The sequence below is a fragment of the Globicephala melas genome, chromosome 13 (genome assembly GCF_963455315.2).
Source record: "Globicephala melas chromosome 13, mGloMel1.2, whole genome shotgun sequence".
In the NCBI taxonomy this organism is placed as follows: Eukaryota; Metazoa; Chordata; class Mammalia; order Artiodactyla; family Delphinidae; genus Globicephala; species Globicephala melas.
The window spans coordinates 74,360,750-74,388,565 of NC_083326.1; the positions used below are offsets into that span (position 1 = coordinate 74,360,750).

At 41.8% G+C, this 27,816-nt stretch overlaps 1 protein-coding gene across 4 annotated transcripts in view; it reads left to right on the forward strand.

Annotated features, from left to right (window-relative positions):
* PTPN11 (protein tyrosine phosphatase non-receptor type 11) overlaps positions 1–27,816 on the forward strand; it is a 78,449-nt gene that overhangs the window by 23,011 nt on the left and 27,622 nt on the right. For 2 of the 4 annotated variants that reach the window (XM_030860492.2, XM_030860493.2), the window contains exons 3-9: positions 966–1,160; positions 2,950–3,142; positions 6,216–6,332; positions 6,986–7,099; positions 24,580–24,676; positions 27,311–27,390; positions 27,517–27,675. In XM_030860492.2, coding sequence (XP_030716352.1) covers positions 966–1,160; positions 2,950–3,142; positions 6,216–6,332; positions 6,986–7,099; positions 24,580–24,676; positions 27,311–27,390; positions 27,517–27,675 — 955 coding nt within the window. The remainder of the gene's footprint in view (positions 1–965; positions 1,161–2,949; positions 3,143–6,215; positions 6,333–6,985; positions 7,100–24,579; positions 24,677–27,310; positions 27,391–27,516; positions 27,676–27,816) is intronic. The other 2 variants (XM_060310447.1, XM_060310448.1) reach the window with 1 other exon arrangement.

Below are 27,816 nucleotides of genomic sequence, written 5' to 3' on the forward strand. Positions count from 1 at the left end.
GATGATTACGGGTGTCCTTGAGATGTACTTAATAGTACAGAAAACCAAATGGAAATCATCAAACTGCCTAGGCTAACTAAAATACCAAGTTTTAGAAACTTTTGGTCAGTGTTGTCAATTCATTGGGTTGACATACTAGCTATCTCACATGGGAAACTCTGTTAATTATATGTCTTTAAAATGATTTTTAAAGATACAATTACATATAGTATCTTAAGTGTATATTGAGATGAGTTTTGACAAATGTGTTTATCAATGCAACCAGAGCTCCAATCAAAATCTTAAGTATTTCTATCACCCTAGAAAGTTTCTTGGTGCCGGTTTCTATTCTCCCTCCCCCTAAGAGGCAACCACTCTTCTCTTTTCTATTCCCATTGACTAGCTTATTCTACAACGTCATATAAATGAAGTCATACAGTATATATTCTTTTGTGTCTGGCTTCTTTCTCTTAACATAATGTTTTTGAGATTCACCTAAGTTGATTGTATATATCAGTGGTCCTCTCTCTTATTTAAATTGCTGTGTGATATTTCATTGTATGAGTATTTGTGTATCCATTTTGGCCATAAATATTTGACCTTTCAATTTTTTTCTACTACAAAAAGGCTGCAATGAATATTCTTGTACAAGTCTTTTGGTAGCCATGCAGTTTCATTCCTTTGGGGCAAAATACTAGGAGTATGTTTGCTGGATTATAAGGTAAATGTACGTTTAATTTTAGCGATATTTGTCTTGATTAATTGATGAGAAAAATGATTGTCACTTAATATACGCAGAGCCCTTTGTGTTGAAATGGTTGACTGGTTATTTCACTCACTGCATTTGTTTAGGAAAAGCGTAAACTTGCACATTCCTTGGGTTTGTTTCAATGTTTAGGTGAAATCTGATAACGAATATGAGATCCGTTTTTACTAGTAGCTCTTTATTTGTCTTTTACCCCCACTTTTCTAATGGAATATTTTAGAAGAAATGGAGCTGTCACCCACATCAAGATTCAGAACACTGGTGATTACTATGACTTGTATGGAGGGGAGAAGTTTGCCACTTTGGCTGAATTGGTCCAGTATTACATGGAACATCATGGGCAATTAAAAGAGAAGAATGGAGATGTTATTGAGCTCAAATATCCTCTGAACTGTGCAGATCCTACCTCTGAAAGGTCAGTTACATTTTCGTAACTGCAGAGTCTGCATCTCTCCCACGCCATAGGTGTGAGGTGAATGCATTATGGGGGTTTGACTTCTGTTTCTCAAACTGTAATCTTAAAAGTGTTACTAAAGTAAGAGTAATAGGATCAGATTATTCTCAGAGTGGCCTTTTCTGAAGGCCACCTTTCTGAAGCAACAGCTTCAGTCAGTGTTACTTACACTCGTTCTACAGAAGTCTCAGACTATTCCTGTATATACTTGATACATGCAGTAATGTTAAGATTATTGACCTTGAGCGTTATCGAACTTTGAGCGTTAGGAGAGGAAAACAAATGATAATGGGAACACCAAAATAGCAGTTCCCTGTAGTAGCTTCTGACCAGCTATTCAGCAATGCCACCAACAGATGTCAGTTTAAGCTCAGAAGTGGGAAAGCAGAGGACTCGGTCAGATTTTTCATCAGTTCTTTTATGTTATATCCACAAATGTGTGAGAATGACCCTAATTAGAGGGAATCGTATTATTTCAGAGATCTTTCCCCAGTGTTGGAACTAAGCTGATGAAAGCTGGGGCTTGACTTAACTTGCATTAATTTTATTGGTTTTCTGCATTCCCAGTCTCTTCTCTCTGACTCAGTACCAAATCAGGGTCTCTTAATTAGGTTTGAATATTTTCTGTCTTCAAGTAGGTTTCTTCTACTTATACCTTCGTGTCACTGGTATTTTATGCTGATAATTTGTTTTCCAGCCAAATTATTAAGCAAAAGGCTGTCAGCCAATTCTGTGCAGTTTATTTAATTTTACTCTGTTCAGTTGAGGGTAGATGAAAAATACCTCGAAGTATATTCCTTTAGTGTTGAGCCATTAGTAGTATGTGCTGTGATCATGCTTGTTTCCTCACCAAGATCCTGAGGGAAAAAGCCACATTATTAATATGACGATGTTAAGATGTTTTCTGTAGTAACTTAGAGTAGCACTGTTTCACAGTCTGACCTCAGATGGCCTACATTAGGACTCTGGTGTGCTGGTTAAAAATGCAGATTGCTGGGCCCCATTCAGACTTAGTGTATTGGTATCTCTCATTGTGAGGCATGGGAATTCACATTTTTAGCAAAATCCCTTGCCTCTACTCCAAGTCTTACGTGCATTAAAATTTGAAATGATGACCCAGTGGATAGTACAAGGATGTTGACAGCAAACTTGGAGGCTATTGAAGTATAGATTGGAAATCTGGAAAAGCTTGGAATGCCTGAACTAATTTATAATGAAGATCCTTTTTAATGTAGTGTTTGCATGCCAAAGCAAGGGCAAACATTCAAATGATTCTCTGTCGCTACCATAACTCTCTATTATAACTTCTTTAAATGACTGTAATTAAATAATTGGTCCTTTTAGGGTTTGGCAGTGGAGAAATGACAAACTGCCTTTTTAAAAGATGGGGGATTTAAAAGAAAATAGGAAAGATTGAGGATATTTGCCTCCAAATGATTGTGGGCTCATTTAAGGAGTTTAATGGTCATTCTTTTTTTTTTGGCCGCACCACGTAATCTGTGGGATTTTAGTTCCCTGACCAGGGACTGAACCCGGGCCATGCCAGTGAAAGCCCGGAATCCTAACCATTGTCATTTTTCCTGCCTGCTTGGGATGCAAATTCTGTCTTATGTGGAATGGATCAATCTCTTGGAGGAACGTGCCTGTTTTTAATTGTGTTGAGTAGAGGTGACTATGTACGGTAGTTTTGTGAAAGAATGTTGTGAACGCATGGCAGAACTCAATTGATTTTTCATTTAAAAAAATTTAGGTGGTTTCATGGACATCTGTCTGGGAAAGAAGCAGAGAAATTATTAACCGAGAAAGGAAAACACGGTAGCTTTCTTGTGCGGGAGAGCCAGAGCCACCCTGGAGATTTTGTTCTCTCTGTCCGAACCGGAGATGACAAAGGGGAGAGCAATGACGGCAAGTCTAAAGTGACCCATGTTATGATCCGCTGTCAGGTAAAACCCGAATTGAACTGTGGGTCTGGTGAAACGTCATCTTCGGGTGGTTTTTTGGCTGGGAGAAGACCGACACCATTACTTCCAAAGTCATTTAGTTAAGGGCTTCTACACTTTTAGTACCTTGTTAATTATAACTGTTTCATCATTTCCGAACTTTATTAAATTACTTATTTCCTCTCTATCTCTGGCAGATTAAGTCATGCCTCAGTACGTCACCTTCTGCCCTGCAGTATCTTTTTTTTTTTTCTTTGGCTGCATCACGCAGCTTATAGGATCTTAGTTCCCCGACCAGGGATTGAACCTGAACCCTTGGCAGTGAAAGCACCGAGTCCTAACCACTGGACTGCCAGGGAATTCCCAGCCCTGCAGTATCTCAGTCTGTGCTTGGTTACAGCTGGAGTCTGCCTCTGTCTTAATTTCTAAAGCTATGGCCTCAGCTTCTCCCTTGGGTCAGCACAGTCTAGCCTGTGACTACATGTACTTTCATATTATAGAATTCTGGTTAAGGCTGGGAGAACTGAACTCACCATTTCTTGTTTTTAATGTGATGGCTAGACCAGGGAGGTTGGTTCTCAGTCAACTACATCAAACTTTGTTTTGACATACTTTCCTAAATAGCAACTGTCTATTCACTTATTGCTTCGGTTTTTCAATAAGATTAAAAAAAAAAAACCAAAAAAACCCAGCTTTATTGAGATATAATTCACACACCATACAATTCACCCTTTTAAAGTGGACAATTTGGTGGTTTTTAGTATATTCACAAATTAGGCAGCCAACAACGTTAATTCCAGAACATTTTCATCACCCCAACAAGAAACCCTGGGTTCATTACCAGTCCCTCCCCATTTTTCCCCCTCCCCCCAGCTCTTGGCAACCGCTAACCTCTTTGTTTCAATGGATTTGCCTATTTTGTATATTTTATATAGATGGAATCATGTAATATGTGGCCTTTTGTGACTGACTTCTTTTACTTAGCATGTTTTTCAAGGTTTATCCATGTTATAGCATGTGTCAGTAAACTCTTTATTGGCAAACATTTTGTTGTATGGGTATATACCACATTTTGTTTATCCATTAAAAAATTAATGGGCATTTTGGGCCATTAATTATTATGAATAATGCTGCTATGAATATTTATATACATTTATGTATTTATCATTTTGTGGTATTCTCTGTTTGATGAGCCATCATGTTCATATTTTCTTTTAATTTATACTTTCCTTTAGTTCTTTGAATATATTTATACTAGCTGGTTTAAAGTCGTTGTCTGGGCTTTCTCAAGGACAGTTTCTGTTGAATGCTTCCCACCCTCCCCCCCACCCCCAAGTATGGACCATATTTTCTTGTTTCTTTGCATGTCTCATAAGTTTTTGTTGGAAACTAGGCATTTTAAATAATATAATATAAATCCTTTGCCCTCCTTTCTCAGGCAGTATTATTTGTTGTTGCTACTTTTTCTTGTTCCTGTAGTTGTTGTTGCTGTTTGTGTGTTCAGTGACTTTCCTGTCTTTGTCTTGCGTGGCCACTGAAGTCTTTGCTTGGGTAGCTTAGTGATCAGTTAATGATTGAACAGAGATTTCCTTAAATGCCTTGAAACATTAAATCTCCCAGCCTTTGCCAGGGAGGCTCTGTGTGTGTGTGTGTGTGTGTGTGTGTGTGTGTGTGTGTGTTGGGGCACGACTGCCTTCAGTGCTCTGGCACCTTAAAACTCTGCCTTAGTCTTCACTTCCTGCTTGCACAGAACCTCAGGATGAGCTAGACGTAAAGATTAGGGCCTTCTTGGATCTTTCCTGAACTTCACACAGCCATGCACGTGCACATGCACATGTCCTTCTAGATTCTCAAGGATATGTTGGAGGTTTTCAGAGCCCCCTGTGGACAATGTCTGGATTTTCCTTTTAAGTTTTTGATCAATCTCTTATTTGCCCTGACTGGTATTGCTGCCTTAGGCCACTGTGATATTAAACAATTGCTGCTGATTGTTTTTGGGAGATCCCCTGAAGGCCGGCTGAGTAAGCTGTAAGTCAATCAAATAAAGACAAGCTCTGAAAATAAGGCTTTCCCAGGGAGCTGCTAAACAGATCAGACAGTGATAATTGTCTAGGGATAGGTCTGGAAAGAGCTCCAAATCCATCTGTCTACTCCAGTTATGCTAAGCTGCTTTGTTTTCACAGCTACTGTCGTTATGAGACTATTGGTTTTCAAGGCTACCAAGAAGCTGGGGAGAGGTAGGTGGGAATAGGGCAAGTTAAAAGGCCACAATTTGTTGTTCTCATCAAGGTCCAATCTTTTTCTTGAATAAATGCTCCTTGAACTTTATTGGTTAATTTTCAGAGTTCTGAAAAAGTTGATGACAATTTTTGCCAGGGTTCTTGTTACTTTTGTGAAAGAGCAGAGTTTCAGAGGTCCTTACTCTGTCATTCTGAAAGTGCTTCTTCCCCCCTCACTCGATTTATTTTTAAATAAAAGGTCATACCCAAATATCTTCATGTATCATTTCTAGGGTTTTGTATTTTCTAAGTTTAACCATTTTCCTGTTGTTTTCCTGAAACAGCCTATTCTGGTCTCCTTGTCAGAAAAAATTTCCTGGTCTCTGTTTATAATTTCCCTTTTAAATTTTCATTAGAAGATGAAAGTAAAGGCTTGTATATTGGACTTCAGTGCTGCCTCACCAGCCTTAGAGCTTGTTGTGTTTCAGAGAGAAGTAGTTATTTATCTTCTGTTCAGCAGCCTTGTGTGTAGTCACTTAGCCTAGAGTATAAGTAAATAGTAAATATGGTTTTTCTTTTTTTTTTTCTAACTATTTAGTTAACCTATGAGGGAGAAACTTTTTTGTGGCCTAGTTAATGTTGGATACTTATTTAGAGCTTCTCACACCTCACAATGAACTCTTTTACATTGGATCTGCTTCTCCATTTTCATCATCTTTGTTGCTTCCCTTTCTTTGTGCTCTTACAGCTCTTCAATCTTTCCATTATTGGGGGAGAGTTAGTCTCTGTACTTGAGTTGGGAAAAACAGTAATTTAACATAAAGGTCATGAACATAATTTTTTTTTTGTCTTGAAAGGAACTGAAATATGATGTTGGTGGAGGAGAACGGTTTGACTCTTTGACAGATCTCGTGGAGCATTACAAGAAGAATCCTATGGTAGAAACATTGGGCACAGTACTACAACTCAAGCAGGTAAGCATTTTGGAAAGCTAAACTCCCCCTCCTTATAGAGTTTAAGAAGTCCGAACATAGAATATTCCAAACAGACAGAAGTAGAATAGTATCGTGAACCTCCATGTACCCATCACCCAGCTTCAATTACGATCAACTCATCAAACCTTGTTTCATTTATTACTCCACTCACTACCTTCTTCTTGTAGTATTTGGAAACAAATTGTAGATAGTACATCATTTTCATGATTATCTCCGTATGTAATTCTAAAAGGCCTTATGGAGTTTTTAAAGCAAAGTTTTTATCAAATTTTCATTGTAGATGCACCTTTGGTTACCTTTAGGTGATCATACCTTTACATTTTGGAGTTATTGCTGTTTCAAAGCTCACACTTATTACTTAGTGGCAAATGATACCATCTCTAACATTGTGGTCTATTTATAAAGAAAAATAGGTTTGAATTTATATCAGCAAAGTGTGTGGAGATTGAAGAAACATATATTTCCTGAAAGAACAGAAAGGAAAGTGAAACTCTATTTGAAAACATTTACTGTGAACTTCCTGTCCTTGCCTCTATGAACACCAACATAGAAGTCTTTTTTTTTTTTTTTTGCATTAACACTTTTTTCTGTAATACTTTCTTCATTTCACACCAACTGCTGAATTTGATTAGCCCCTCAACACAACTCGTATCAATGCTGCTGAAATAGAAAGTCGGGTTCGAGAACTAAGCAAATTAGCTGAGACCACAGATAAAGTCAAACAAGGCTTTTGGGAAGAATTTGAGGTAAGTTTTTAAAAAAAATTTCTTTTACATGATTTATTAAATCCTGTTCTTAATGGAAGAGAAGTTGGTTTTATGTTTGGGATTGGATCTGAAAGACTCGGATCTGCGTCTTTTCTTAATTTGGCCATTGATTGACATGGAACAAGTTGCTGAGGGGGCTTTTTCAAATAGAGCTGCATTATGTTCTGGGAGAAGGGAGTTGGCAGTTAATATTACATGGATGAGCCAATAGCTCCATTTGGGTCTTTTGGTTTGGACTGCTGGCAAAACCCCAGAAAAAGAAAAGAATCTAATTCTTCGGAAGATTTCCAGCATTGGCTGTGGTCTTTAGAAAGAATCTATAGCTTTACTGCAGGGAATAAGTGAAAGACAGTTATCTCGTGGTGGCTTTAATCTGGGAGTTGAAATTTATATCTTTGAGAGGTTAAGGGAACTGATTTCTTTCCTGAAACCAGCTGGGGTAGGAGAATGTCCCCAGTGGGAGTGGGCTGTGTTCCTCTTGCACTGAAGTTTGTCACCTGCCAACTCATTGTAATCTTATTCTCTCCGTTATCATCCCTGTGACAGAAAACTTCGTCAAAAACAATTTTTTTTGTGTGTGTGCCATATTTACCTTCATAGTTATTCTTAGCATGTAGCACACAGTGCCTGGTACACAGCAGAAACTCCATAAATGTTTGTTGAATGAGTATTTGCATTTAGCTAATATTTATGTTATTTTATCAATACTACTCTGTTTATGGGAATGATTATTCCATACTTTTTGTAGGACTTTAGAATTCATAAATATTTGTGGAATGAATGAACAAATGAATGGCCACACGAAGTCCTTTTAACCACAGTATGTCAGATCAACTTGGTGAGATATTATTTCCATTTTACAGATGAGGAGCCTCAGACTCAGGGAGGTTAAGTAAATTGTCCAACTTCTGTACCACGAATATTGATTAAATTGCAGCACTGAGGATGTGTACAGAATAGAACAGTCATGGTCATTGCTGAACATTGCTAACCAGGGACTTGACCTCACATTTATTCTTTTTTCCAGCATTGGGTTAGTCACCAAGGACACCATGGTGAACAAGATGGACAGGGTTTCGTCTTTAAGGAGCTTTGAGTTGAGAGAGGGATAAGTACAGAAATTTTAGAAATCTTACATCAAAATTTGAATGAAAAGCCTATTTTTAAAAACTTTTTATTATGCAAAATTTCAAATATATACAGAAGCAGAGTGAATTGTATAATTATAGCAATATATACCTATCACTCAGCATTAACAATTGTTGATATCTGGCCAGTCTTTTTATTTTTTATAAATTAAATTTATTTATTTATTTATTTATTTTTGGCGGCATTGGGTCTTCGTTGCTGCGCATGGGCTTTCTCTAGTTGTGGCGAGCAGGGGCTACTCTTCGTTGAGGTGTGCGGGCTTCTCGTTGTGGTGGCATCTCTTGTTGTGGAGCACGGGCTCTAGAGCACAGGTTCAAAAGTTGTGGTACATGGGCTTAGTTGCTCCGTAGCATGTGGGATCTTCCTGGACCAGCAATCGCACCTGTGTCCCCTGCATTGGCAGGCAGATTCTTAACCACTGCACCATCAGGGAAGCGCCTGGCCAGTCTTTTTAAACTATACCCCACTTAACTCCCCCAGCCCTGGCTTATCTTGAAGCAAATCCCAGATGTTATTTCATCTGTAACTATTTCATTAAAAAAAATTATAACCAGAATATCATTATCACTCCTAAAACTATTAACAATAATTTCTTAATATTAACACATATCAGTCACTGTTCACATTTTCTTGATAACACACACACACACACACACACACACTTGCAGATTGTTTGAATTGGGAAGTGTTTTTTCCCCACTTGATTATGAAAAAAATTTTGAATATAAAATAGATTTGTATAAAGAACCCCCATGTACTATTACCAGTTTCACCAGTTACCCCTGATATCACATGAAATATCATAAATATTTCAGTATTCCTGGAATTCTTAAAAAATTAACCAAAACACTACTACCACATCTAAAAAAAGATAATAAAAATTCATCAAATAGCTAGTCATTGTTCCAATTAGGATAGCTATCTTTTTTTTTTTTAATTTGTTTGTTGTTGGATCATTTTTCAAATAAGTTCCCCATGGATCTCTTTTTTTAAACTCTGTTTTTTTTGTCTTGTTTTGTTTTGTTTTGTTTTGCCGTGAGGTTTGTGGGGTCTTAGTTCCCCAATCAGGGATCGAACCTGGGCCCTTGACAGTGAAAGTGCAGAGTCCTAACCACAAGACCACCAGGGAATTCCCACTGTTTTTAAAATCTTAAGCCTCTTTATATTCTTACTCTCCTTTCAGCCTCTCTATTCCATCCTTTCCCCTCCCTTCCTTTCTCTTCCACTCCCTTTTCTTCTCGCTCTGTATTAGTCCATTCAGCTGATATAACAAAATACCATAGACTGGGTGGCTATACACAACTGAAATATATTTCTCAGAGTTCTCCAAATTCTGGAGTTCTGGAGGCTGGATCTGAGATCATGGTGCCAGTATGGTCCGGTGAGGGTCCTCTTCCAGATTGGCAACTTCTCATTGTATTCCCTCCTGACAGAAGGGGTGAGGGAGCTCTGTGGACCTTGTGTATGAGGGCACTAATCCCATTCATGAGGGCTCCACCCTCCTGACCTAATCACTTCCCAAAGGCCTCACCTTCTAATACCATCACCTTGGGCATCAGGATTTCAACATAGGAATTTTGGGGAGACACAAACATTCAGACCATAGGACCCTGCTTTTTGTTACTGTTTTTGTTATTGGAGAAAGCAGGTCCTTTCCAGAGAGTTACTTACGATCTGGATTTTTCTGAGTGTGTCTCTGTGGTGGATTTTAATACCTTTCTCCCCTGTATTTCTTGTAAGTTGATCTATCTAGATGCTTTGTTAGATCCGGTTTTTCTTTGGCAAGACTACATATGAGATGGTGTGTCAGGACGTGCTTATGTCCTGTTGCGTCTCTTTATTTTCTAAGCAGCAACTGATAATTATTGCCTAGATCCATTCACTTATAAGGTGTGTAATAACTTTATCATTCGTCATTAATAGCTGGAATATTTCTATAAAGATAAGCTTTTTGTCACCAAGGCAGGATATACACTTGATTCTTTCCTGTTTGCTAAGTAGTTTTAAAAATAGCGTTCTCCAAAAAAAGTTTTTTTTATCAATATGTACTCATGGATTTTTTAAACGTATTTAGTGTGCTTCTATCTATGGCATTTATTATCACTTCTTTTGCTCAAATTATTTTAGCTTTGACCAGTGGGAGCTTCTGCAAGCTGGCTTCTACTCCTTCCTATACAACTCTGGTAGTTTTTGCTAGATTCCTTACTTTCTGGTGTAATAAGTTGTTACAGTGCAATACATTTCCCATGTCAGAACTGGAATCAGTCATTTCTCCAAGGAGTGAGTTAGCTTTTATCTCATTTTCCTCCCTTTCTTCCTTCCTTCTCTTTCTTCCTTTCCTGGGAAGTGGTATTTAGAGACTACAGTCTGGGAGCCAGAAGTGTTTATTGTTGTCAGGTTGGTTATTTCCATCTCAATGGGTGGAGCTAGAAAAAATTGTTTTCTTGAAATAAATTATGAGTCCAAATGATACTTCCAATTCAAATTTAGGACTCAAGACTAGTAAGACTTCCGTTACCCCCAATACTATCATTACTGACAACAGTTTAATTTTTTTTTTTTTTTTTTTGCGGTATGCGGGCCTCTCACTGTTGTGGCCTCTCCCGTTGCGGAGCACAGGCTCCGGACGCGCAGGCTCAGCGGCCATGGCGCATGGGCCCAGCCGCTCCGTGGCGTGTGGGATCTTCCCGGACCTGGGCACGAACCCGTGTCCCCTGCATCAGCAGGTGGACTCTCAACCACTGCGCCACCAGGGAAGCCCAACAGTTTAATTTTTTTTCCAGCTTTTATTTTTAAATCCTTAGGGTAGATCCTTCAGAGATGTATAGTCAAATTACTGTGCTTTCAACTCATTTGTAATAGTTCTTCTCTATGTGGTTATATACTAACTGGATATACAGCTAGGTTATTTGTTTCATTTTATGTTTGGATTTCAGAAATTTCTTTCTATAAAATTTTATTTACAATTATATAAAATATTGCCTTTGATTCTAAAGTCAAATACAAAAAGTACATTCAAAGAAGTTTATCTTCTATCCCTGTCTTTTCCTCCTTATATTTATAGCCATTTAAAAAAAAGTTGAAGTTCATTATTACCTTTCAAAAAGTATAAGCAAATATATATCTGTAATTTCATAACCCATCCTTTCATGGATAAATAGTAGCATAATTTTACATACTTCTTTCCAACTTCTTTTTTTTATTACATTGGAGATCACTCCACAGTAGTATCTACAGATAGTCTTCATTCATTTTTACTGCACAGTACTCCACTGTGTGGATGTACCATAGTTTATTCAACCTATTGATGAGCATTTGGATAGTTTCCAAATATATTACAAAGAAGATACAATGCATAGCCTTGTGCATGCATATTTTTCTCTTTTTGCTGATTATTGTTAATATTAACATTTTTTTGATATTCTGTGTTAAAAAAAAAGTGCTGATTGTTACTTATCTTTAATTTTTTTTTTTTTTTGGTTTGTTTTTTTTTTGCCGGGCCGTGTGGCTCGCGGGATCTCAGTTCCTGATCAGGGATTGAACCCAGGCCACAGCAGTGAAAGTGCCAAACCTAACCAACTACACCACCAGGGAACCCCCTACTCATCTTTAATTTTTATTATATATCCTACATGATTTTGGTTAGCATATTTAAAGTCTGAAAAGTATTTTTAATTAAAATTAAAAGATATCAAACCTTTTTGGTAAATATAAGAAGTGAGCTAGGGGCTTCCCTGGTGGTGCAGTGGTTAAGAATACGCCTGCCAATGCAGGGGACACGGGTTTGAGCCCTGGTCCGGGAAGATCCCACATGCCGCGGAGTAGCTGGGCCCATGTGCCACAATTACTGAGGCCCAGGCACCTAGAGCCCATGCTCCACAACAAGAGAAGCCACCACCATGAGAAGCTCACGCACCGCAACAAAGAGTAGCCCCTGCTTGCTGCAGCTAGAGAAAGCCCGACGCAGCAACGAAGACCCAAAGCAGCCAAAAATAAATAAATTAATTAAATTAAAAAAAAAGTGAGCTATTTTTAAAAAATTATTATTTATTTATTTATTTTTGGCTGCATTGGGTCTTTGTTGCTGAGCGCAGGCTTTCTCTAGTTGTGACGAGTGGGGGCTACTCTTCATTGCGGTGTGCGGGCTTCTCATTGCAGTGGCTTATCTTGTTGCAGAGCACAGGCTCTAGGTGCGCGGGCTTCAGTAGTTGTGGCTCGCGGGCTCTAGAGCACAGGCTCAGTAGTTGTGGCGCACGAGCTTAGTTGCTCTGCGGCATGTGGCATCTTCCTGGACCAGGGCTCGAACCTGTGTCCCCTGCGTTGGCAGGCAGATTCTTAACCACTGTGCCACCAGGGAAGTCCCAGTGAGCTATTTTGTAATCTAGTCTCATTTTTATGTTACACTTCATAATAGCTGAGGCCATCATTTGCACAGACCACTTTTCCTATAAAGTGACTATGAACTTTAAAAAAATTACAGCAGCAAATTTGGTATCTGGTGCAGTGGTGGATTCTTTAAGTTCACTTAGGCAATGCTTAGAGAAACAAAGTCAGACCTTCTTACAGCTTGTGGCAGTAGGGAGTTTTTTATGATCCCTTTGGCGGGGTCAGGATAGAACTTAGAAGGAAATCCTAGCCTGACTTTTCTGGCCATGGAAAAAGGTTGATTCTAAACGCTGACCTGATGGTTTCAGTCCGTGACATCTGAAATTCAGTTCATCTTTTATACATTATTAACAACAAAATGGGGGAAAACTGAGTTGGCTTTCAGGGGAAATGGAAAAAAACAAGATCACATCTGTACTCTACTAAGTCCTCTGTAGATGTCAGGCTGGGGTGATAAATTGTCAGGCACTAAATCAGGGCATTAACGTTTCACTTAAACTGAAGCTAGATCCAAATAGCTGATGGCCTGCTTTCTAGATCTCTTATGTACCTGCTTCTTAAATCCAGTCAGTTTTCAAAAAATTGCCCTTTAAGGTTGGGGCCAGGGGAATAAGGCTGAGAACAGAATGAACCATTATAGAAGAACTTAGGTATGTGGAAGCAGAGACTCATTAAAATCTAAATCCTCTGAAGCTGAAGTTTGATCCAACAGCAAGGCATTAATTATTTTAGTGATTGTACCTTAGTTGTTTCCCAGAAGGTGATAAATTTGGGATCAGTTCCTTCTTACTGTGTGTTCTGATGGTCTTTAAAGTGAACCAAAGCTCTAAATTGCAATGCCACTGATAATTAAACTCTGATAGCTATGTTTTGTTTGTCTGTATGCCCAGCTTCTCGTTTTCTGTGAAACTCTTTGTGTTCTTTTGGGTAATTTTCCCCTAGAAGACACTTACAAATTACTTCCGATTTTAATGCATCTTAAAATACGAAGTCTCTTGTGAAGCTCTTTGGTTCTTTTCTCCTTTGCTCCTGAAATAAATTCAGGTTGGTGGTTTTCTTCAAGGATATGTGGTATGGTCAAAACATTGCAAACCCAAGTTTTTAATTTTTCCTATAGAGTCCCCATTTTTTTTCCTTTCTTTCCCCAATTTTTTTTACTGTGGTAAAATGAGATTGTCCTTTTCTGTAAACATCTTTTGTCTCCTGCATATCTCTGCCATGACTGTAAAGAAGTGGAAAGTATTTCTAGATTTGTTGAAATGAAGTAAAGTTCTGTCAAAATGAGATGGACACGAAATAACTGATCAGGCAGGTTTTGATCCTGCAATTTTGTCCCTTCGTTGTGCAAGTTACCCGAAACCTGAATTCAGCCCTTGTGTGTCTCTGTGAGAGGCATATCGCATAGCTGCATTTATAGGGTATCTGCCCTCTCTGTGCCTGTTCTTCCCTTTTGAGTCTCTAGACCTGAGTTGCCAAGGGGCACTGTGAGCTGAGCCTGGACGTCATCTAACTGCAGGACCCAAGCTGAGGATGGAAATCTTGCTGTTGATAGTCCTTCGGCTGCCAGACTTTGCCTTCACCCTCCTCTTCCATCTCACTGCCCCCTCTGTATCCAGAACCTCGGCTCTCCACACACCTGCTTCGTTCTTCTTTCCCTGCGGAAGGTTTCTTTGCTTCTTGACTTACGAACTTTACTTCTTACCCCTTTCAGATATTGAAACTGGCAACTTTCAGTCATTGTATCAAAGTCTCAGCGATTTTCACTGGCTCAGACGCCATCCATCTCTGGTCCAAGGACAGCATCACATAGAACAAAGACATCTTCATGGACCACTGTGTTTGGGGAAAAATAGTTCTCAGATGAAGGTTATAGGGAGTTGGGCAGACATCCCCAAAATATCTCCCCCAAACAGTAGCCATTGGTGGTGGCAGTGATTAATTTGTTCATTCGTTTAATGAATATTTATTAAGCACAGACTCTATGCTGGAGTCTCTGTTCTAGGTTCTGGGGATGTAGTAGAGAACAAGTCATAGTCTTTATCCTTGTGGAGTCAATTGGGAGAGACAGACAGTAAACAAAGAAGCAGGTAAGTATTCATTATGTGAGATGGTGATAAGTGTTGTGAAGAAAATAAAGTAGGGGAAGATAAAAAGGGTGTGCTGATGGGGGCATCACCATTTTACATAGAGCTCTCTGACAGAGTGGCATTTGAGTGGAGACCTGATGGAAATAACGGAGCAAGGCATGCAGATAACCTCAGGAAGAACATTCCAGGCAAAGGGAACAGCAAGTGCAAAGGCCCTGAAGTGGGAATGTGCTTAATGCACGTGGTGCACAATCAGCGGACAGGCCAGTACTATCAGAGAAGGGTGAGCAAGAGGGAAATGTAGGTGGAGCCATAACGGAGGGGTCAGATCCCATGGGGCACTGTGGTCAGGGTAAAGCTGTTGGCTTTTACTTGGAGTAAGATGGAAAATCTAAGGAGAGTTTTGAGCACAGGAGTGAGGTGATCACTCAGGTTGCCACATGGAGGACAGTCTGTAAGGGGAAGGACAGAAGCAGCGAGATGGGCAGGGAGGCAAATTGCAATAATTTGAACAGAGAAATAATGTTGGCTTTGACCAGGGCAGCGGCAGCGGAGGTGCTTGAGAACTTGAGACTTTTTTGAAGGTAGAATTGTCAGTATTTGAAGGTAGAGTTGACAGATTGTATGGTTAAGACAGAGGTGAGGCAGGATAAGGTGAAAGTTTTTGGCTTGAGCGATTAATTAGTAGGATGGAGTTACGGTTTGCTTAGAGGGGGAAGAATGGAAGGAATGGGTTTGGGGGAGACTCGGAGGGATGAGTTTTGGGGGAAACTGGGAGGGATGGGTTTTGGGGCAAGTGATCAACTTACGTTTTAGACATGTTAAAGTTTGAACTGCCTATTACATACCTAATGGGAATATGATTCTTCAGCTAATTCAATTGTGTTACAGGTGGGATTGTACTAGAATGTTCTTCCTTCCTCACGTCACCTTGCTAACGTCTCTTCACTCTTCAGTTCCCAGCATCAGGGTCATTTGTCATTTTCTCAGGGAAACCTCCTTGATCCCTGTCCCTATGCCTGGATTGATTCTTCCTGTTATATGTGCACATAGCAGCAGATCCTTTCCTTTGTAGAGTTTACCATCCTTGGAATTCGTGAATAATTTGTGTAGTTATTGGTTTAATGTTTGTTTCTTGTCACTGTGAATCCACAGAAGCAGATGGCGTTACGAGGTCTGTTGGAATAAAAAGAGGTCTTGTTCAAATGAAACTGTTGGTGAAAAAATAAAGAGACAAACTTTGATCCTGCTGTTTTATGTCTGCTGTGTGCATATTATCTAAAAAAATAGTCCGGGTCAGTCTGTGGGCCTCACAAGGACAGATAGTCCTGTTTTGTTCACTGTAGCCCCAGAATCCAGCAGAGAGCCTGGCACACAGGAGGCACAAAATAAGTATTTGTGTTGTGTTGTATCTGAGCTGTTTTCCATAGCAAGAGAGACTTGTATTGGCTTCAGACCCTTTGCTTATATTCAATAGGGAACAGCTTTCTGATGCTTAAAAAGTGTGGAGGAATGTTCCAGGCTTTGCTTTGAGATGTTCGTCTTTATTCCCATGCAGTTTTCATTTGGAGCCCCTGTTTGAGGCTTGGTGAATGCACGTTTTAGTCTCTGAGACCCCTCTACACACTTGCTTAAAAGGATGTCATTCAGGGTCGCAGTAATGAATTTCAGGCAGATTTTAGTTTTGAACCTTCTGTTTCTGATTAAAAAAAAAACACAGTACACACAGACAAACCTTCCACAACACCTTTTTAACTGGGGTTCTATTTTCTCAGCTCTTTAAAGCTTATTTTCCTTAGTAATTGGATTTTTTTTTTTAAAGCCCAGCCTCCTTCTGTTATACAAGCCTCTCTTCCCTGTCGTGGTCTGAAGCTGTGCTCCGTTTGCACGGGCATCACAGGCATTTCTCTGAAAGCCACACAGATGTCCTGGATTCCACCAGCAGCTCTGCCAACCGACAGAGGAGCTAGTGCCTTTCTTCAAACCCACAAATTCTACTTGGAGATAGTTAGGTTTTATGGAGACAAGGCTTTAACTGCACCCCAAAGCTGTGTCTCAAAAAATAATTCTTGCTGGTGATCTCTAGTGGAAATCTTCTGCTTGGTGACTAAGCAAAGCCATATTGAACAGCTACCCCAACCAGGGCTCCAGCCTCATGATTAAAAATGCTCCGGGAGGGCAGCCTTGAACTGTCACCAGGCTTTTCCATCCAGGCCTGAGCTCCCGGCTGCTTGATAGAAGGGCTGCTCCCTTCTGGTGGGCAGAGCATCACAGTGGCTAAAGGGTTTTATTCCGCAAGCCCCATTCTGGAGAAATTCCTTTGTTTCCTTTGAACTCTTTCTCTTTCAGCCCACTCCATCCACCCCCCCGCCCGCCCTTGCTTTTGTTCTGTGCCCCTCCAGTGTCAGGTTTTTCTCTTTAGAGTTGTTTTCATTTGCTGGAGATGCTTGACATCTTTACAGAGAACTGAAGAACCGAAGGTGCTTCCAGGTGCTTTCACATCTCTGCTGTACCTTCCCCTTTGCCTTTGAACAACCTTGCTGCTTTCCACACTGTGGGCCTGTGCTGCAGCCTCCATTTCTTCTTAGCCCCCTTCTTCTTTAACCTTGGAATGTGACAGCCCACAGTATGCTGAAGTAACACTTTGAGAAGACACCAGTGGCTTTCTTATTAAGATTAAAAAATAGTCTTTTCTCTGGCCTCTTTCTTCCGTGAGCCGCTCTTGAGACAGCTGTCAAGTTGCTCATTCCCACCATTTTCTTGTTTCTCTGATCCGCAGCGGCATGTGCCTGGTTTATTCCTTCCTCCCCTCCCTTGTGCTCTTCTTGCTGTTTGTTGCTTTTTCTTCTCCCAACCAGTTAACTCTGGTGGTCCTCCAAGACGTGGTCTGGGCCCTCTGCTTATCTTGCTTTAAACTTGCTCTTCACTGAGGAGCACATCCATTTTCACCCTCCTCTGATTACCGCTAAGTTTGTGTTGCTTCCGGGCTCTGGCTCTACCTTTTTTTTTTTTTTTTTTGTGGTACGCGGGCCTCTCACTATTGTGGCCTCTCCCGTTGCGGAGCAACAGGCTCCGGATGCGCAGGCTCAGCGGCCATGGCTCACGGGCCCAGCCGCTCTGCGGCATGTGGGATCTTCCCAGACCGGGGCACGAACCCATGTCCCCTGCATCGGCAGGCAGACTCTCAACCACTGCGCCACCAGGGAAGCCCTGGTTCTACCTTTTGAATTGTGCCTTCCACACTTCTTCTTGGCTGTAATAGCTCTTCAAACTCAAGCATTCACAACCAGACCTGTTATTTTGTTATTTTCCCCTTCAGACCAAATATACCCTTTTACTTCTCATCTCTGGTGGTTGTCCTGTGTATTCTCTGACCCTGTAGGCTGGAATCCTCAGAGCATCCCTTAACTCATCTTTCTCCCATACCTTGCCATTCACCAGGTCTGGTTGATTTTTCTTTCCTAGTTGTCTTTGTGGTCTTAGAGGAAGGAAAGAAATTAGCATTTATTGTCTGCTTGGTGCTGCATTTTGGGCTAGGGAAATCATCTCATTGCATCCCCAGATCTTATGCGGTAGGTAGATCTTGTGTCCCTGGGTGCTCTGAGAGATCAAGGCACCTGCCCAGGACTGCCCAGGTGGGCAGCAGCAGAGACAGGAGTCTCGCCTGATGCCAGGGGTGCAGGCTCTCATCGCCTCACAAGACACCAGCTGCCCTTTTACTCTCGGCCTCTGCCCTTCCATTCGCCCTTCATGCTAATCTACTCTCAGCATTTCTCCTGTCACTCTTCTGCTCAAAAACCTTCAGTGGCTCCCGATTTCCCACCAGAGGCATAGCATTTTCATTTTGAATATGAAGACACTGAAGCCCAGAAGAAGGGAGAAAGTTGTCCCCAAGGATGTGGCTAGCAAGTAGTTGGCTGTGGTTTGAACTTCCAGAACTTCTGACTCTAAGTCTACCGTGCTGTGCTTCTCAGCTGTTGAAGATCTCCCGCCCAGTTCTCAAGGCCCCCCATCTCCCCACCTAACCTCATTTCCCACACTGACAGAACTCAGCTTCCAGGCCCTTTGACCAGTTTCCTTCACCCTAACTCTGAGGCCACTAACTCTGGCCTCTTAGCCACCTTTGCTTATGTCCCTAACTTGCTGGGATGTTTTCCTCCCTTCCTTGTACCCATCTTAGCCCCTCACTTGCCTCAGGCCTCACCTCCTCCCAGAAACCTGCTTCACTTAGTTTTCATGGATCTCACTCCCTAAATTCCACACCACATAATTAATTACACACTTAATCATAGATTATTAATGATAGATTTGTCTTGTACTGTTTGCTGCTGTTTCCTATGTCAGAACCTCTTCTCCTCTGGGGACCGTGTCTTCTAGATTTGTTTTTCTACTTCACCTTGTTGGAGGAAGGAGGTGACTTAACTTCAAACAAGCACCTGGAAAGGAACCAAATCTTGGATTGGTTTTGTCCCTCACGGTGCTTTGTAAGTGCTTGTCCATCAGTTGGGACCTTCTCTGGTGATGAGAATCTCCAGCTGCCCTTTCACTCCTGGATGATGCCGCAGACTCATTGGGGACGAGCCTCCCCAACTCCACCGTGGGGAAGTGGTGACAGGCCGTGCAGCATGGCATCTGGAAGTGGGGGCTTTCACCTGCTGGTGGTGCCTGGTAACACCACAGAGTTTGCAGTAAAGAGGACGGAGTGAGAATTCTAGTGTTCCTCTGTGCGGAGGGCAGATGCCAAAGGGAAACAGAAGTTCATTCAGACCGGGAAGAAGGCCCAGTCTGGCGCCTGTCTACGTGGTTACTGCTGTCTTATTATTTGTGGCCCCCACCAGAGAGGCCATCTGCCTGACAGCCGTCCTCAGCCCTCTTTCTCTCCTTCAGGTGACCAGCCGTGAGTGGGGTAGGGGGAGAGTTAATAGGAGCTTTTACATTTTTATCTTTTTATAATTTATAAAAACGTTCTTTTATTATTGAAGTTTTCACACACGCCAAAGTTGAGAAAACAGGACGATGGACCTTCTTTTTCCCAACACTCAGCTGTAACACTTATCAGTATTTTGTTGATCATGTCTCCTCCCCTTGTAGCTTTGTTTTTTTGTTTTGTTGTTGTTTGTGGCCACCTAGCGCAGCATGTGGGATCTTAGCTCCCCGACCAGGGATCAAACCAGTGCCGCCTGCAGTGGAAGCGTGGAGTCTTAACCACTGGACCGCCAGGGAAGTCCTTGTAGCTTTGTTTGTAAAAATACTGTACAGTTTGGTCTGGCCTTAATGATTAGTGGCGTTATTTTTTTTTCCCTTAGCAATTTGTCCCTGTTGCTCAGAGCAGTGCAGGCAAATGGTTCTCAGGCCACTGTCCTGGCACATGGGGCTGCCTGGCTCTGCCCATTCATTTGTTGTTTGTCTGTCTTTCTTTGATCCTGTTTCTCCACTTGCATTCGTGACATTCTGGTCAAGAGCCGGTTCCAGTGGTCTTTAATCAGAGGACTTTGGAAGCCTGTGAGGGTCTCTTTTGGTCATCACGGTGACTGGGGGTGCTGCTACTGGCATTTAGGCTGGAGGCTGGCAGGGGTCCAGGTGTGGGGAGCACAGATGTTCAACAGCCATAGCTGTGAGGGACCGTTCTGCATTGTGAACACCTGTTCCATCCACACTCGGTCATGCTGCTGGGCACGCCTAATGTACGATGTGGATTGGGGATTGCCTTTCTCTTCATGCCTTTTATAAACGCTTAAAAGTTTGATATAATCCATTTGTTGATCACCGTTGATTCATGTAATCAGGTGACTGTAACTAGCCTCTGGTCCTTTCTGAGGGTTCATCCTTGGTTGCAAACCCTTTGGTTGTTTTACGTGGGAAAATGGGGTATCTTGCAGCCTGTGCCCCAGCTTTCTCGTTGCCTGTCCCACGCCTTATCACTGGCATCCTGCCAGGCCCAGTGGAGAATGGGGATGGAGACAGTGACATTCAGCCGCAGGTCATTCACAGCTTTTGGTGCCCTGGGGGCAGCTGAGAGGGAGGTTGTGGAAGATCATCCTTGAAGGGATTGTAAACTCCTGGGGGCAGGGCTTGGTGGCTATTCTCCTGCCTCTTCCGGCCATCAGCCTGCTGCTGCTGGGGAGGAAGCGCCCCTTAGCAGGCGGTAGCTGATTATCTCGGGTGCAGTCGGGGAGCCTCTGCAGGCAGAACATGGAAAGTGACAACTTCTGAGTTCTTTTTATTTTCAGTCTCACTCGAGATGGATGGCAGCCTTCCACTGTGGGAAATGAAATGTGTTCAGGCAACTTGGGCCCCAGGCGCAGATGAGAATGGGCTAATGGGCACGGAGGAAGGAGCGGGGCTGGAGGGGGAGAGGCACACTGTTAGTCATTATTAATCCGTGACAGCTGCCAGCCAGCCGCTGGCGGTTAGCACCCTACTGCGCCTGGGACACAGGGCCTCTGGGCCTGTCCTTTCTGGAACACTCCAGGGCCCAAACTGTCTCAACTTGTGTGCTGTTCAAACCTCAAATCCGCATGGAAGATGCAATTGGTAACTTAATGCAGGATGAGGGAAGCCAGAGGCTGAGCTGAGTAGATGGTCTAGCCAACATGCTATGGGTATTGGTGAGGATTTCCCTGGCCTGGAACTCTGGATTATTCTAGCAAAGTGTTCTTGGTGTGTGAGATGATTTTCCGGGGCACCCCATTACAGTAAGATCGAATTAGCGAATGAGGAAGGTTTTTCTCTTTTTTAACCCTTACCCATTCCTTTTGACGTGGCTTAGGAGAAGGTCTGAGTACAGTTTTAGTATGCCTCTAACACCTACCTCTAACACCTGCCAGTGTCCCTTTTCCTTTACAGAGTCTCAGGCATGCTACAGTATTCAGGTAGAATTTGACAATATTTTGTTTTTATTATATTCCTTTTTCTGGTTACCTTCCATATATGGCAAGTGATACTGGTTTTCATGTGTGCTAGTAATATGCAGTTTCCTTTTGAAATACATTTTCTGAAGGGAAAAAAGAGGCTGTTAATTTAAGAAAACAATTGATATAACAGGTGATGTGCTGAGATGGCACAGCATCTTGAAGATGCTTTTCAAATGACTAAAGATCGGGAAATGCTGTTTTAATATTTTGCCTACGTGGTTTTTCTTTATGTTGAAGGCCAGGCCGGCAGTGTCAGCATGGGATGCTGAGTGTGGGCCCTGCAGTGCCGAGGCCATCGCCATGATGGTCTGTGTTTTGTATGTCTCCCTCCACCCCCTTCTGTATTTATTTGTTCATTCAGCGGATACATTTTGAGTGCCTACTTTGTGCTGGATGCTGTGCTGTTTGCAGGCAAACAAGGGTGGTCCATGCTCTCTAATAGAAGAGACAAGATTGCAAAAATGTAGCTGGGATTCAGTGTGACGAGCGTACTCACGGAGGGAGGTGCTGCAGCCCTTGAGCTGGTATTGTGAGCCACAGGGAGGTCGTGCTGAGTGGGTCAGGAGAGCTTCCCAGAGGAGGAGGTATTTGGGGTGGGTCCTAATGAGTAAGTAAAATGTAACCATTCATAGGTACTCAAGGCAGAGAAAGGGAATTCTAGGCAGAGGGGATGGCATGGATAAAAACATGAAGGCCTGAAGAAACATGGTGAGTTCAAGACCCTTGTGTATATTTGGTGTGGCTAGAGTGTAGACAGTGCGCCTTAACTCTTAACACCAACCCTATGGGGTAGGTAATTAGGATTAGCCCCACTTTACACTTGAGGACACTGAGGCACAGACAGGATAGTAACTTGGCGAAGCAGCAGCTGAGGTTAGAGGCAGGCCTCCATTAGCTCAGAGAAGGTTTCCTGAGTTGTTCTGAAAAGCGTGCATTTGATCTTGAAGGCAGAGGGAGGAACTGAAGGTGATTAAACAGGGCGGGCCTGGGTGAAATCTGCCTTTTCTAGAGATTGCTCTGGCAGTGTGCCCTCCACAAGTGAAGCATCACTTGAGGTTTGTTTCATAAGTGAACACTTGAATGCTTTGCTGTCAAGTTTGTTTTGAATCAAGCACCTAGTTATTTCCTAGTATGTGTCCCGCCCTCCCCCCACCCCATTGTAGCTTTTGTTGATGTTGTTTCTCTTCACTTGGTTGATGTTTAAGTGATTGATTCAGTTCATAGTGTTTGAACCTCACCTTAATGTCTAATAATCAAGATCAAACTTTCTTCCTAACACAGCAATATTGCACGGTAAGGCTGGCTCACAGTTGAGAGGAAATGCCAGCTCCAAGAAGGCAAAGGGCTGTAATTACTTAAAGTGACCTCATTTAAGAATTTTGAGTGACCGTTTGATTGTCAGAGTTCTGCATACATTGTATTTTATTTCTGTCCAGGTTTCCACTGGCTGAACACTTTGGTTATGAGCTGAGTGTCAAGGCCAAATATTGCATTTTGAAACTGAGAGTCAAACTAGCAATTTAAACTCCTGACTTTCGTACCTGTCTGTGAAATTCAGATAAATGAAATGGAAATCTAACAGGGCTGCTGTGTTACGAAATACTGACTCTGCCTCTCCTTGTAGAGAAATCTCTAAGGGAAAATCATTTTAGCGTATATAAATATATTAAAAATATATATAACACACTTTTCCCCCCCTTTTTTTAGTCTTCCTTTCACTTTCTTGATTTGCCCCATTTGTGATTTCCCATTCAAATTAGGCTTGTTTGAAACCAAGGGTCCCTTGAAGAGGCACTTGTGGTAATTTTGAAAATGAAACCTACTCCTTGAAAATACTTCAGCCTAGCTTGTCCACCTTCCTGTCTGTTTCTGCAGCTGGTGCTTCTCACCACTTCCCCACATCCTCTCTTCCCCTGGGGCCAGCTCCACTGTGGCTGCCTAGTTTAGGCTCTTGCCCTGATCGCGTTCCCCACCTCCTTTACCTGCAGAGGTGTCCTTCCTGACCCCTCGCTTTGGGTGCCCGAGAGAGTTCTCCTCCTCCATCTCTGGCTGCGGTAGAGGATAGGGGCCCCCTCCCCTCAGAGCATAGGAGAGCGGGTGTCTGTGCAGACGCAGGCTGGCTGCCCAGGGCACTGACATGGGTTTGAGGCATAGGAGGACTCCAAAGCCTTGCTAACAAAGCTTGCATGCCCATGATCTAGTGGCACCAGAACTACTTCTACTGTCCCCCAGGATCCAAATTTGAGAACTGACTTTCAGCTTGCTCTGAATCAATCAATGGTAAAAGGCAGATCATAAAATCCTCAAGAACATGGATCATATGTATTATTTGGATGCTGTCTACCAATGCTTACTGGCTTTCATTCTTAATAATTGTTATTTTAAAAGGTTTCTCTTCTTATAAATATTTATTTATTGTAGCAAATTTAGGCAAAAAACAGTTAAAAAAGAAAAAGAAAGAAAAGAAAAAGAATAATCCCACTGCTCTCAAAAAAATAATCCCCGTTACTTTTTTGGTGTACATCCTTCTGCCATTTCTTATATACACAGGTGCATGCAGACATATGGGCTTATGTAAGACACTGTTTTGGAAGTTTGAGCTGCTTTTCAGTTAATACTTACTCTGATCATCATTCCAAGGCATTAAATATTCTCCTAGGATATCTTTTAAACGTCTGTAGAACATCTTTTGTATGAATGAACGAAAGTGTTTATTTAGGCAGTCCTTTCTGGTTGGACATTTATGTTGTTTCCAGTGTTCCTGCCACTCTTGATATAGCATTAAGGTGAGCTTTCTTGTAGCTGTTGCCCACGACTCTGGAACATTTCCTAGGAAAAATTCCCTAAAGTGGAAGTGCTGGGTCAAGCTTTTTTTTTTTGAAGCTTTTGGTGCATAATAATATTTACTTTTGTTTCTCTCTAGACACTACAACAACAGGAATGCAAACTTCTCTACAGCAGAAAAGAGGGTCAGAGGCAAGAGAATAAAAACAAAAATAGATATAAAAACATCCTGCCCTGTAAGTATCAATGTATTTCTCCATAATAGTCATTCTTGGAGGTTTTGATTCCCAGTGTCTCAGTAACTTTTCTGGGGGCCATGTGCTTTCTCAGCAGATCCAAGGCCTTAGCTTCTTTTAATTGTAAGTAGTTTCCAAAATAATCAGCTGTTTTGGGGATGGATGGCCTCATTCACTGAGTTCCTGTGATGTTGATTACGGAGTAAAATTGCCACTGGGAGGCTTAGTGTGTGGTTGTTTCCTTCTATTAATTAATTTTGTCTGCGTAGGAGAGATCATCTCAAGGCTTGCCATCTCCCAGGGTCTCACCATCAGGCTCAAGGGTCCCAGGCTTGTGTCCTTGCTTTGCAGCGTCCAGCCCTTGGGTCTTGGGGACAGCACGCCTCCTTTCTGGGGCTCTGTTCCCTCATCTGGGGAACAGACGAGCTCCTCCTGGGGGTTCTTCCAACTGTTCCCTTCATCTTTTCCGACGTCCCTCATCCCTTGAGCTCGAATTACTGGAGATTCAGGTGCATACCTATGCTTTGCTCAGAAGCAGACCTTGTGATATTCATAAAGCAGTACCTCCTTTAACACCCAGGTGCTGCCAGGTAGAGCCTGAGTTGAACTGTAGTGAAAAAGAGGCCCAGAAGGATGTAGGCCTTGGGTGAGGATCCCAGAAATGGCACCACACAGTTGTGATAGCTCACCTCCCCTGAATGCTGTCTCTGTGCTAGACTCTGAGTCCACATCTCACTTAATCCGTATCCCATGCACACAAAGCAGGAGTTCTTATTATCCCCATTTTAGGGACCATTTTAGCAAGGTCACAAGTGGGAGTGAGTGCGAGAACTGGTACTGGAGCCCCCAAAGTCACTGCTCTTAGCCCTGAGCTCTAATGCAGGGTCTCCAGAGTGGGCTGGGTAAGGCAGTCTGCCATGGGACAGGGAAGGAACATTTAGAATGTCTCTTGATTTACATCTTTTATCTAAAAAAAAAAAAAAGAAAGAAAGTAAACTTTAAATCTGATGTGCAGCTTGATGGCAGAGCATGCATAATGTTTTTACCCAATTTAAAAATAAGGCTTGTGTGGGGCTTCCCTGGTGGCGCAGTGGTTGAGAGTCCGCCTGCCGATGCAGGGGACACGGGTTTGTGCCCTGGTCCGGGAAGATCCCACATGCCACGGAGTGGCTGGGCCCGTGAGCCATGGCCGCTGAGCCTGCGCGTCCGGAGCCTGTGCTCCGCAACGGGAGAGGCCACAACAGTGAGAAGCCTGCGTACCGCAAAAAAAAAAAAAAAAAAAAAGACTTGTGTGTATCTATAATTGTATATATATTTCAGTGTTCAAAAACTTTATTATTGAAGTTTATTGACAGCATGATCAGATTGGAGAGCACTGCTGTAATGTCTCCTCAGGCCAGAGCTATTTTGTCAGATACTGTAAACCCATCCCATGTGTGCGTGTGTGTGTGTGTGTGTGTGTGTGTGTGTGTGGCATAGTCTTTCTGTATACATAGGTGCGCACACACAGTGTATATGTATATCACATCCATATAGATATTTTTAATGTGTGCAGGTGAGGATGGGAGAAAGTGGAGGCATTTCTAATACTGAGGAGAGACAATGAGGAATTTGTAGAGAATCATTTTGAGCCACAGCATGGTCCTAATGACGTTGGGGAAGCATTGCCCTCTTTATGTCTTAAGTTTTCATTTCTGCTCAAGAGGTCTAAATGGTACTCATTAGTAAGATGTGGGGATGTAGGAAAAGATGAAGGGAACAGTGGTATGCAGTATCTATTGATAAATAGAATATTATTGCCCTTTCCTCCCTTAAAGATCCCAATCAGATGTTTCTTCTGATTAACATCATATTCTTTAAAGATGGGGAGTCTGAAGCAAAAGAACATTATTCTAGTAAGACATACAACTTTATTACTATTTCTCAGTGTAAAATGCGTTGCTTCGGTAGAACACTCAGATTTTTTAAACATCAGTAATGTACTTCTGTATAAAATTTGGTCAGTAGATACTATCATCAGAATCCTGTTGTCTAGATACTGTATTTAATTCTACTTCATTAAAAAAAACACCCTTTTTATTATGGAAAGTTTAAAATATATTCAAAAGTAGACAGAATAGTGTAAAGAACCCACACGTATCCATCACCCAGCTCCAACAATTGTCAACTCCTGCCCAATCTTGATTCATCTATATTCTGATACACTTCTCTTCTCTCCCTGAATTGTTTTGAAGCAAATCTCAGACATCATGTCATTTACCTGTAGTTTACTCTTCCTCTAAAAAAACCCCCAAAAACAAAAATAACTTTTGTTTTGAAATAATTTTAGACTCACAAGAAGTTACAAAAATATATAGAGGGCTCCCATGTACCCTTTATCCAGCTTCTCCCAATGATAATATTCTATATATCCATAGTACATTATCAAAACCAGGGAATTGACATTGCTACTTTATTCTCTTAAAGAAAGCATTATGAGGCATCATATTCAGATTATTGTTTAGGATTTAGTTTTTAATGTTGTTTTATCATGAAATGAGCAAAACTTGGACTCGTTGAGGATGAACTGATTTGAACTGATTTGTCCTGAAGAGGTCTCAGTACCTTTGTGACCATGGTCTCTTTTTCTTCCAGTTGATCACACCAGGGTTGTCCTACACGATGGTGATCCCAATGAGCCTGTTTCAGATTACATCAATGCAAACATTATCATGGTAAACTTTGTTTCTCGTGGTGTTTTCTGACTGTATATTGCTAGCCAGTTTTTGTATTTTAAATCCTTCCTCATGGCCTGAGAGCAGTTTTCAAATGTTTGAAGTATTTTCTTCCTAAATTTCTAGCCTGAATTTGAAACCAAGTGCAACAACTCAAAGCCCAAAAAGAGTTACATTGCCACACAAGGCTGCCTGCAAAACACCGTGAATGACTTTTGGCGGATGGTATTTCAAGAGAACTCCCGAGTGATTGTCATGACAACAAAAGAAGTGGAGAGAGGAAAGGTATGCTATATACTCTACTTTTTTGAAGTATTGGACATGTCAGGTTGAACATGTTAAGAACTGAATAGGGACTTCCCTGGTGGCGCAGTGGTTAAGAATCCGCCTGCCAATGCAGGGGACACGGGTTCGAGCCCTGATCCA